This window comes from Otolemur garnettii, unplaced genomic scaffold (genome assembly GCF_000181295.1).
Source record: "Otolemur garnettii isolate 467f Iridium unplaced genomic scaffold, OtoGar3 scaffold00146, whole genome shotgun sequence".
Classification (NCBI taxonomy): Eukaryota; Metazoa; Chordata; class Mammalia; order Primates; family Galagidae; genus Otolemur; species Otolemur garnettii.
Genome location: NW_003852541.1, coordinates 1631422 through 1642069, shown reverse-complemented (window position 1 = coordinate 1642069; position 10648 = coordinate 1631422). Strand labels below are relative to the sequence as shown.

At 55.9% G+C, this 10648-nt stretch overlaps 1 protein-coding gene across 1 annotated transcript in view; it reads left to right on the top strand.

Annotated features, from left to right (window-relative positions):
- The first annotated feature begins 943 nt into the window (after positions 1–943).
- The window catches only part of ABLIM2 (actin binding LIM protein family member 2), a 189812-nt gene continuing 180107 nt past the window's right edge, over positions 944–10648 (top strand). The window contains exon 1 of the mRNA XM_023518759.1: positions 944–971. Coding sequence (XP_023374527.1) covers positions 962–971 — 10 coding nt within the window. The 5' untranslated portion in view covers positions 944–961. The remainder of the gene's footprint in view (positions 972–10648) is intronic.

Below are 10648 nucleotides of genomic sequence, written 5' to 3'. Positions count from 1 at the left end.
AGGCCCTCCACACCATGTTCTGTACTTGTGCAAGCCTGTCTCCTGCCTACCTCTCTGCAGCCACGTTCAGTAGCAACAGGTGCACAGTGGGGGCCACTTACTCCTGCCCTTTCCCTGATGCCCTCTTCTGTTCTTGCATCCACGCCCAAGCAAGGCGTCACCGACGGTAGCATGCCACTGGAGGGGCTGGGGCAGGACTGCTGCTGGGGTAGGACGCGCCCCTCCTCTAAGCGGCCCAGTCAGGCCAGTGGGACTAGGGGCTGGCTTGGACAGGAGGCGGGAGTCTGGCTTTGGAGGCAAGATTCCTGCACATGAATCCCAGTATGTCCAAGCGTAGCTGAAGGATGCAGGCACATCCTGCCCGCCCCGCCTCCTGCCTCAGTTTCCCTCTTGGTAAACTAGGAGAGAAGGGTGACTGGCCCAGAAGGTCTTCAGGCCCCTTGCATCCCCACGACTTAAGAAATGCCACATCAAGTTTGCATCAAGCACCGTTCTCCACACGACTGCCGTGCTCCTGAGAACAGAACGCTGAACCCTGCAAACAGCCCCATAGGCCGCAGCAACAGTTCTGCAGAAACCTAATAGCGGTTGCCAAGGTCTTCGGCCGCCGTTCCCCGTCTGCGCACGCGCAGGCCGCGGAACCTGCTGGGACTTGTAGTCCGCCCACCGGCGGCTGGGGCGCAAAGGTGGAGCAGTGGGGGTGCGGCGCCTACACTTCCCAGGGTGCGCCCGGTCGGTGGCTTTGTGAAGGGTGTGGCCACACGGAGGGGCGTGGTATTGGGCGTGGTGTGGGCGGGGCCTGCAGCCCAGGGCTGCGGCGGAGCTGCCTGGCCGGCGTCTAGCCGGCGGGCGCGCGGGCGGCGGGCTGCGAGCTGAGGATTGCGCGGGCGCGGCACCTGGCGGGCCCCGAGTGTCTGGCTGCCGCAGCGCCGGACTGCCCCGATTCCGACCGGCTGCCAAGATGAGCGCAGGTGAGTGCCAGCGACTGAGGGACCGCCGGGTCCCTACGCAGGATCGCAGCGCTGCAAGGGCTTGGCGGCACCTGGCGGGCCCCGAGTGTCTGGCTGCCGCAGCGCCGGACTGCCCCGATTCCGACCGACTGCCAAGATGAGCGCAGGTGAGTGCCAGCGACTGAGGGACCGCCGGGTCCCTACGCAGGATCGCAGCGCTGCAAGGGCTTGGTGGCATTTGGAGAGTGCACCTGCAACACGGAGGAAAATCGTCCGATGGGTCCACCCAACTTTTGCTGTAGGGTTTTGCAGCCCGGAGAGGTCGGCGGGAAGCTCCCTGCCCCTGCGCGGGTGCGAGCAGCTCAGTGGCGCCGGCTGGGGAGCGCCGACCCCAGCGCCGACCCCAGTCTGCGCTGGGCTGTCTGGAAGGCGCCCCTTCTTTGCTTCTCATGGGATCCAGGTTCCTCCAGGCTGCCGAAGGAGGCCAGGTCCAGGTGGGGGCCCAGGGTTCGGGCGAGCCACCGCAGACCTGACCCGGAGAGAGGTGAGATGACAGGCGGGGCTTTGCGGCGGGGGGGCGCCGCCCTTGCGCAGCTCCCACTGCCTGGATAGGGGACTTTAGGCCGACACCGGGCACATCTGGGGACCTGGAGCCCGCATATGTGTCAGATGTGGCCCAGCCCCATCTCTGCGCATCGCTTCCCAAGCCCCTTGCCCACTGCGCCTCGCACCCCTGCTTCTCCCTCTGCACCCGCCCTCTGGAATCTGACAGCTTGTACCCGGCGCTGGAAAATCCCACGTCGCCCCAACCCAGCCGCGCCTTGTGCCGTTGGGGAAACTGAGACCTGGAGCTGGAGGCCTTGGCAGGTGAGCCTCCGAAGGACAGCCTGAAGATGGCTGAGTCTGAAAACCTCCTGGGGCCAGGCCCAGTCTGAGGGCTTGTCCCAGCATTTCCAGGCAGGGAGAGGCTGTCAGACCATTTTTCAGGGTGCAACCTGAGGTCACAGGGCTTCAGTCACTTACTTAGCTCGGGGAGGAGGGAGGGAAGATTCGAACTGGTGCTCCCTCACTCCCGTACTCTTTCCTCTAAGTCTGTCTGCCACAGACTGCAGTATGGCCCTTAGCCATGGTGCGGAAACCAGTAGGGATAGCTGCTTTCCCTGGGGAAAATCAGACTGGGGAGAGGAGGTATATTTAGTGAGCATTTCTTGTGGACTGTAGGCCTGGAGGGGGCCATGTTTGCAGGGACCCCTCTTCCTGGGAAAACATTCCCCTTCCTTTCCCCTCCCAGCCCAGGAAGGAAAGACTGTTCTGCAGAAGGCATTTAGACAGAGGCTGAGAGCAGTGGCAGGCTATTGGATGTGGAACCCTTTGGATAAGGATTTCTGAAATGGCCAACTTGTTACTGGGGGTGGCTGGGAAGCAGGGCACCCTGAGACTTGGTGTAACCTCCAGATACATTTATCTAAATAGCAGATGGGGATAATGACTAGTTGCATGCAGGGTAATTTTATGCTCCAATGACCACAATTGGTACCTCTGTAGCCCCTATAATCACGGGGAGCCCTCAGAAGGAGCACTGCCTTCCATATTCGTGAGTGGGGAAGCAAGGAGACCAGAATTTGTGCCATGATGTCTGCCAAGTGGTTATAGGCACTGGTGGCACCTCCCGAGCTTGGTTTCCTGACATGTAAGAGACTAGAGCTGGTGGCCTGGCAGGACAAGGTATTCCATGTAAGAAGCCCCACATGGACTAGGCCCTTGGTGGCCAGGGGTGGCATTGCCAGGGGGCCAAGTTCACCTCAGCCCTCTGAGTTAATCCAGTCCTCTAGAACTGGCAGTGTGTGTGCTCTCCCGGACACCTGTCACCCCTGTCTCCAGCCAGTGATGCCACGGCAATAATTTCCACCCACGCTTATGGTAAGGGGAGCAGGCAGTGTGGCTTCTTGTGCCTGGGCTCTAACATCCGGGTGCTGTGTACAACTGGCAGGTCAGGAGCTTCCACTGTCAACAAGGGCACCAAGGGCAGCAATCCCCTAGAAGGCTGACATCCTTCCAGAGCTTAGCAGCACTGGGTGTGCCCAGCATCCCCTGGTCCAGTCTTCAGCTGCCCATATGATATGGCCAGAGCCCCAGACAACTTGTGCAGCTCATCTAAGCTGGAAGCTCCCTTTTTCCTCTACACCATGGGAGCAATGGGCACATCTTCGTCTGACCAAAGCCTTCAGGATGGCTTGGGCATGACATCAGGCCGTGTAGTTGCCTATTAATTTCCAGTGGCCAGGAGAATCATATATATACTGTGGCAAGGTGGAAGGAGATGGTATCAGATAGGGCTGGATCTGAATTCAGTGCCCTAGCTAGGGAGCTCCCTGTGCCTCAGTTTCCTCAGTTGTATGGAGGAATGCCCTTAGCTCTGTGTGCAGTGCTGGCTCACATATGGTGAGCCCAGCAGATGATACTGAGTGGTGTGGTAGTACCTTTGTCAAACCATAGTCCATGTCTGCCCATCTGTCTGCTGGTGACTGGAGTAAGAAATGCCTGAGATTGGGGATTAGGGGGAGTGTTGTGGTGCCAACTCTGCCACCAGTGGCCACCAGGTCCTTGACTAAGGACCACGCTCTCTCTGAGCTTAGGTGTCCTTCTGCTCACCTGCAAGCCTGGTGGGTTAGAGTTCCCCGGTGGTCAGGGGCATGTGGATTGTGTCTTATTGTCATAGCAAAGTCCTGTAGACCAGGTGGAAGAATTTATTTTCTGACAATTCTGAAGGCCAGAAATCTGAGATTCAGGTGTGGACAGGGTTGGTTTCTTCTGAGGTCTCTCCCCTTGGCTGGTAGATAGCCATCTTCACATGGTCGGCCCCCTCTATCTGTCTGTGTCACATTGGGTTAGGGCCCACCCTAATGACCTCATTTAACCTTAATGACTTCCCTAGGGTCCTATTTTCACATGCAGTCACATTCTGCAGTGACCTTCTGCACATGAACTTCAACATATGAATTTGGGGGGGACAAAATTCATCCCATAACAGGGGTGCAGGACCAGGAGTGAGTCATTTTTTGTTTTGATGCCTGCTGTATTAGGATCATGGAGCTGGAAGGGACCTGGGGGAGGGGTCCATCCCAAAGCCACCCACCCTCACAGAGGAGAAACTGAGGCCTAAGGGAGGAAAAGTAACCATCCAGGGTCAAGGAGTGGCTATGGCAGAGTCCGAGCCTGGGCCCCAGGCCACTGCAGGCTCTGCCGTGTGGAGCAAAGAAATGTTTCCTCACCCAACCTAAGAGTGGGCAGTGATGTCGCCTCAGAGATGTTCACTTTGGCATTACCACTAACAGCAAAAAGTGATAGAATACGTCAGCCATTCAATCATTCGTTTATCTAACCAATATTTATGACATGCCTACCATGTGCCAAATATCTATTAAATGCTTACTATGAACCTACACTACTCCAGGCCCTGGGATTCACCACTGAACAAGAACAAGCACAGATCCATGTGGTTTTGGAACTTATATTCTAGGGGTGGTTGGGGAACATTCTAGTTACCTATATATTTGAAAATTTTCCGTTAGGAGAAAATGCTTAGGAAAACAGGTTTAAGTTAGAAAACCGTTGAGAGCAAAATTCTATGTTAATTAGGATCTCAACTCTGCAAAACCATGAAGGAAAAAAGACTAGAAGGAAATACATGCAAATGTCAACAATGGCCATCAGTAGGTGGCCTCATCTGTATCCACACTTTCCACGTGTTTTCTTGGTTTTCTTCATGGTATACACTTTACTTTTGTAATGAAAGATCACGTGCAAAAAAGCACACAAGCCTTGCTGCCTGCTCTGAGAAGGGCATGCATTGGTTTGGAAATGCACATCTCAGGGAGAGGTCCAGGCACTCCCTTCTGCAGGGCCTTTGTGTGGAAGGAGGGTGGTCTCCCAGCAACAAGGAGCTTAGCACAAGTAGCTGCAGTGGTGCCGGGTCTCCCTGTGTGACTCCATTCTGAATGAGGCACAGCAGAAGACAAATCCTCCTGACCCAGAAATTCGTGAGCTTGCATCTGGAAAGGACTGCCGTGGCCCAGGCAAGGGCACTCTCCACACAGCCTGGTCACCACCAAGCTCTGACCTGGTTTTCCTTGATGTGCATGGCTGCTTCCTAACCTGGCCACCCACGATCCTTTGCTTCTTTATGATTTCTGTCAATGGGATAATTTGGGGATAGTGTTTTTATTTGGAATCAAGTCTTGAGTTTGATGATCTCCTGGATCTTACTGTCCCAAGAAAAGGAGTGTGCTCCTGATTTATGGAGCAGCTGCCTGTCATGCACCCTGGACTTACAGGGCCCCATTTGGGTGGTGGGGTGCTCTGGGCTGGTGGGACATAATTGGCAAGACTGGCAGATGAAGGGAGACAGGAGGAAGGGCTCCACCCTGGGGACGAGGTTTGTCCTGTCACTGTCCTTTAAACGGGCGTTGACTGTCCTCAGGGATAGATCAGGCCACAGTTGCTGACACCAGCAGCTGCTGGGACACTAGGATGCTGGACAGATGCCCAGACTCAGAGTCTGGGTTCCACAGCCCATGGCTGTGCCCCTGCCTCAGTAGGACTTGGTCAGGCCTACCCCGAACTCAGGGCTCGGGCTGACACGGCCAGCCCTGTGGATGCTGGAACTTCTCTGTCCTTGCTTTTGCCGCATCTCTTCAGGGACTTGTACAGACAGGGTAGGAGCTCAGAGGGGCAGTTAAAACTGTGCGACAGGAAAACACAGGCCATGCTCAGTGGCAGCTCATAGTCCTTGATGCTGTTGACAGGCCCAGCACGACATCTGCCCAGGTGGCCTGCATTAGGCCTCTGCCTGCACTGTAGCTGCCCAGCCCCTAGAAAACCCCAAAGAAGCAGACCTCTGAGGCTGGTACCCAGGGTGCAACCTGAGTCCAGTGATCTTTGTTTACTTAAGGAAGTTTTCCATTGCTGGCTGCTCGGAGTATCTAGGGTGTCGGGCAGCACCCAGGTGGGACAGGCTTAAATGTCACAACAGCCGAGGCTTGTGAGCACTTCTCTGCTGGGCCCTGTGCCAGACACTTGTATATGTTTCCCCCTGGGATCCTCACAGCGCTACTCAGGGCTGCTGGGGTACCTGTGAGGTCCCATCTATTGTCTGATGCTCCATGGTTTGTAAATGGCAGAGCTGGGATTTAGACCCTGATGTGCTTCTCCCAAGCTGGGCAGGCTCTGTTTGCCTGTCCTCCATCAACCACCGGCTTCTCACCTGAGGCATGAAGCATTATCCCCATTTTTCAGATGGAGCATGGAGACAAGAGGGCAGAACCAGACCCACCCCCAGATATCTGGCCCCAGACCTCATGCTGTCTCTTCTGCTTTCTTCAGGGTCACTGCCCAAGGCCATTGCTTGCTTGCGAGCTTGTGCCATTAGAGAGGCCCGTATGCCTTCCTGTACCCTTGATCCTTGGTCCCAGCTCTCCTGGCCTCACCTGGAGCCCTTAGGTTCTGACAGGGCTGTTCCCAGCAATGCCCGCTCGCCTCAGAGGCTCTCTCCATTTTGCTTACACAGCTCAGCCCCTCACCTGGACCTCTGTGGCCTTGGACAAGTTATCTTCCCTCCCTGGGCCTCAGTCTACCCATCTATAAAGCAAGGGCTACTGCCATCCTCAGTGTGTGCCCACTTTCTTCTGACAGCACCCCCATGTCTGTGTTTGAGACTGAATCGTCACCGCCGTGCTCATCTGTCATTTTCATGGTGTTTACAACACTTGATTCCTGCTGAGGCTCCCCAGTGTGGAGGAAGGTTTCTTACCTCCTCTCGCGTGAGCAGCATTGTGAGGCATGACACTGGAGCTTGGAGAGCAGCTGTGTCCTTCGTGTCCGTGAGAAGGACCACGGTGGTGGAAGGTGGTGGCCACTTGTTCTTTGATTCGGCAAACAGCAAGGCCTTTCAGTTCAGAGCTGGCTCTGGTGTTTCCTGCCCTCAGTGGGCCTTCCCTCCAGGCTGGGTGTGAGCCCTACGTGGTAAGCAGGCTCTGTTGTGGGTGACGCATTTGGTAGTGTCACACCACTTTCCCTTGACTAGAGAATTCTGAATGTTAGGGGGCAGCCTGGGTACCTCAGAGAGTGCAGTGGCTTTGGGCTCCAGTCTCAGTTGTTACTTGCTGGTGTGTCCCTCCAAGCAGGTTCTTAACTGCTCTTTGCCTTAATTCCCTACCTGAAACGTGCAGGTGTGATTGCTGGCAGGCTCAGAGAAGGTGAGTGGTGCCCAAGGCCTGGGGCACAGCAGGCACCAGGAAGCAGGTGGGGTGGTCTCTGTCACAGCCAGAAATGCCCTTCCTGAAATTGCACCCTGCTTGGTACCCTACGCCGGCTACATCCGCAGCCAGGGTTGCTCTCTCTGTCCTTGCTGGTCTCATATCTCCCCTGCCGGGCCTTGCAACAGTCCTGTTTGCACCACCTGCACCAGGAGAGGCAGGCCCCGGAGAGCCGCCCCGCTCAGGGCTGTGGTGGCGGCAGCATCCTCCTGAGGCGTGGTGTTTTAAGTCATGGGTCCCTCGAGCAGTCCTCACTCTGCCCAACAGCGAGGGGCCCTCCCGCCTTCTGCTGGCGCTCATTTGCTGACATTTGGGGCTGAGCTTTCTTCACTCACAGAAAGACAAGTTGGAAAAGTGACCTGGCAACACTGTTTCAGCCAGTGGACCATGGAATTGTTGTCACTGCAGTGCACAAAGTCTGTTGGTCCTTCCAGCTCTGTCCTGCTTGCCTGAAAAGTGTTGAATGCCAGGTGGGGGATGAATGACCCGTGGAACCTGGGCCCCTTCAGCATGGCCTCCTGTCTGTCCAACCTCTCTCTATGAGCCCAGGACTGGCCTCCCTCTGGCCCTCTGCTTCTGTAGGACTTCAGTGTCCCCAGCGATGCATGTAGAGAATGACACCTCAGAAGACCTGCTGGTGCTGTAGTTGGGCAGGAAGTGCCACAAAGGAAGAATTCCAAGGACTATCCTGGTGACCTTCCACTTGGCAGCCAGTTTCAAATGCTTTCATGAATGTCCAAGGTCTATGCCCCACATCTGTCTCCATTTAGGCTCCCCAAGTGGGTGCAGGTGGCTTACTGAAGACGTGACCCCAGAAACATAGGAGATGGGGGCTGAGTTGGTAGTGGGTGGCAGCGCTCTGCATCTGGGGTGCAACTGGAGGCCCAGAAGGTTCTGTGTGCCGTAGGTGACTGACCATAAGCTGAGGGAGGCATTGCCATGAAGCTCCCCACCCTGAAGCTTCCCTCAGAGCCTAGGTTTGGTCTAGCTTCAGCCTGGGGTGGACCTCCTTTGTGTCCAGCCATCAGCAGTCCCAAGAGCTCTGAGCTGTTCCAGAATGTTTCTTCAGTCTTTGCAACAACTGGTTTTGGAGTACCTGGTGTGTGCCAAGTGCCGCCAAACAGCTAGCATCCTTCCTGCCCCTTCCCCCACCTTCCCCCATCTGGGACTCCTCCTCTCCCTCCCGCAGTTTCCCTCTCAGGGTTCCTCTTCTCACTTGGGGCACAGACAGAGCCAGGGTCCCCTGGTCCTGCAGGTGATGTGCGTCTGGTCCCAGCTGCTGTGCAACTGCTCTCTCAGTGTCCCCTTTTGTGGTGGGGGCTGAATAATGGCCCCAAAGATGGCCCTATCCAATCCCTAGCCCTGTGTCTGTGTCATCTCACATGCAAAGAGGACAGTTCAGATGTGGCTGAGTTCAGGACTCCTAGGGCAATTGCTATGGGTCATGGGTGGGCAGGGGGCAGAGGTTGAGGGGACAGAAGCTTCTATTGATATCTCAGAAGGTGGAGGAGCCTCATTCTGGGAAATGCCAAGGGCGCGTCTAGAAGCTAGAAAAGGCAAGGAAAAGTGTTCTCCCTGGGATTCTCTGGAGGGAGCCAGGCCTGCAGGTGCTCTTCAGACCCCTGACCCCCACTCCCAGATGCCCATGTGCACTGCTGTGAGCCACTATGTCTGCACTAATTGCTCCAGCAGCCACCCTCTGTGTTCCCCCCTGAGTGCAGGGAGGCCAAGGGAAAGGAATCTAGAAACATTTGCAAACTGGAAATTTTTCTGGAGCTTCTTACGTGGCTGGACACAGCGTCATTTAGAGCATGGTGTTTGGGGCCTGTGCCTACCTCTTGTTCCTGGCTGCTGGGGCCTAGGGACGTGTTAGGGGAACACCCGGCAGTGGTTAATATACAAACAAGGACACCCACTGAAGGGGAGAAGACAGTGTTGTTTACCAGGACCCTCTGGCTTCATGCCATGCCTCACTCAGCCTCACGCTCTCCCAGGGGAGATGGGTCATTCCCTGGGCTCCAGACAGCCTGCAGCTGACCAGCCTGCAGCCGTTCTGATGGAGGGCCTGCACACAGCCTGGGAATGCTGTGCACGTCAGTGCTTATTATCTCTGCCTTACCAAAGAGGAAACTGAGGTGCAGATGCCTAGTGGGGGTTGGGTAGATTGCCAGCTGGGATTGCCAGCTGGGGTTCCAGCAAGGCCTCTGTGTTTTAACACCTGCTGGTCATGGTCCTCGTGGATGTCAGAGACCTGCCTCTGTTGTTGGTGTCAGCACGGCTGGACCCCAGATGTGGGTGGAGATGCAGGCTCCTGAGCCATGCACTAGCAGCTCAGCAGCACAGCCTGATGCTCCCTGGTGTCTGAGGGCCCTGGGTCCTGACACAGCCTGACTTTCCCTGGTCTTCAGGGATCCTAAGACTCAGCAGAGCCTGACTCTCCTGGGTGTCTGGGGAGCTGGGTCTTATGGTGTGTGAACAGCTTGAGGAGGTGGTGCGGGTGGTCTAATTGAGAGCTAGCAACCAGGACCCAGCTATGGTGTTCCCCTCGGGTAGGCCCCTCTACCCCCTGAGTCTGGGCTTCCTCATCTATGTTGGGGTTGAGGTTATCTTGGAGGGCCCTGGGAGCCCATGTGCTGTGTGTGCGTGGGTGGGCACCTTGGGACCCTGCTGTGCCCTCTGGCAGAGGAGTGGCTAATGCCCCCATCTGTGGGCCTGGCACACTATGTGTATGAACTTGTAGTCTTCACACCCAATCCCCTTGCTGGTACTGCTGTGATCCCCACTTCACAGGTGGGCAGAGGCCAGGGGGACTAGGGGATCGCTGAGAAGCACTGTGCTGACTGTAGAGCCCTCAGGCCCGTCTGGCGCCTGGAGGCTCACACAAACCTATAATGCTGGGGAAAGGCTGTCTGAATGTCCTTAGGGTGGCTGTAACCAGTGACTGCAAACTAGGGGAACTTAAAACAACAGAAAAGTATTCTCCCACAGTTCTGGCAGTCAGAAGTTCAAGGTCAGTACCACTGGGCCAAAGTCAGGTGTGTGCAGAGCCGCTCCCTCCAGGGGGTCTAGGGAGAACTGCTCCTGCCTCTCCAGCTTCCATGGCTGCCACATTCCGTGGCTCCTGGTCACATTGCTCTACTCTCCAAGGCCAGCACCTTCGGCCCTGTCTTTGTTCCCTCTTGGCGTGGGCTTCCCTGTGTGTGTAGAATCTCCTCTTGATAAAGAAACATGTGATGATATTTGGGGCCTACCCAGATAATCCAGGGCAATCTCCCCATCTCGGGATTCTTAATTTAATCACATCTACAAAGATCCTTCCCCCACCTTTAACTGTATAAGACCATCATATTCACAGGTTCCAGAGATTGAGGTGGTCTGTCTTAG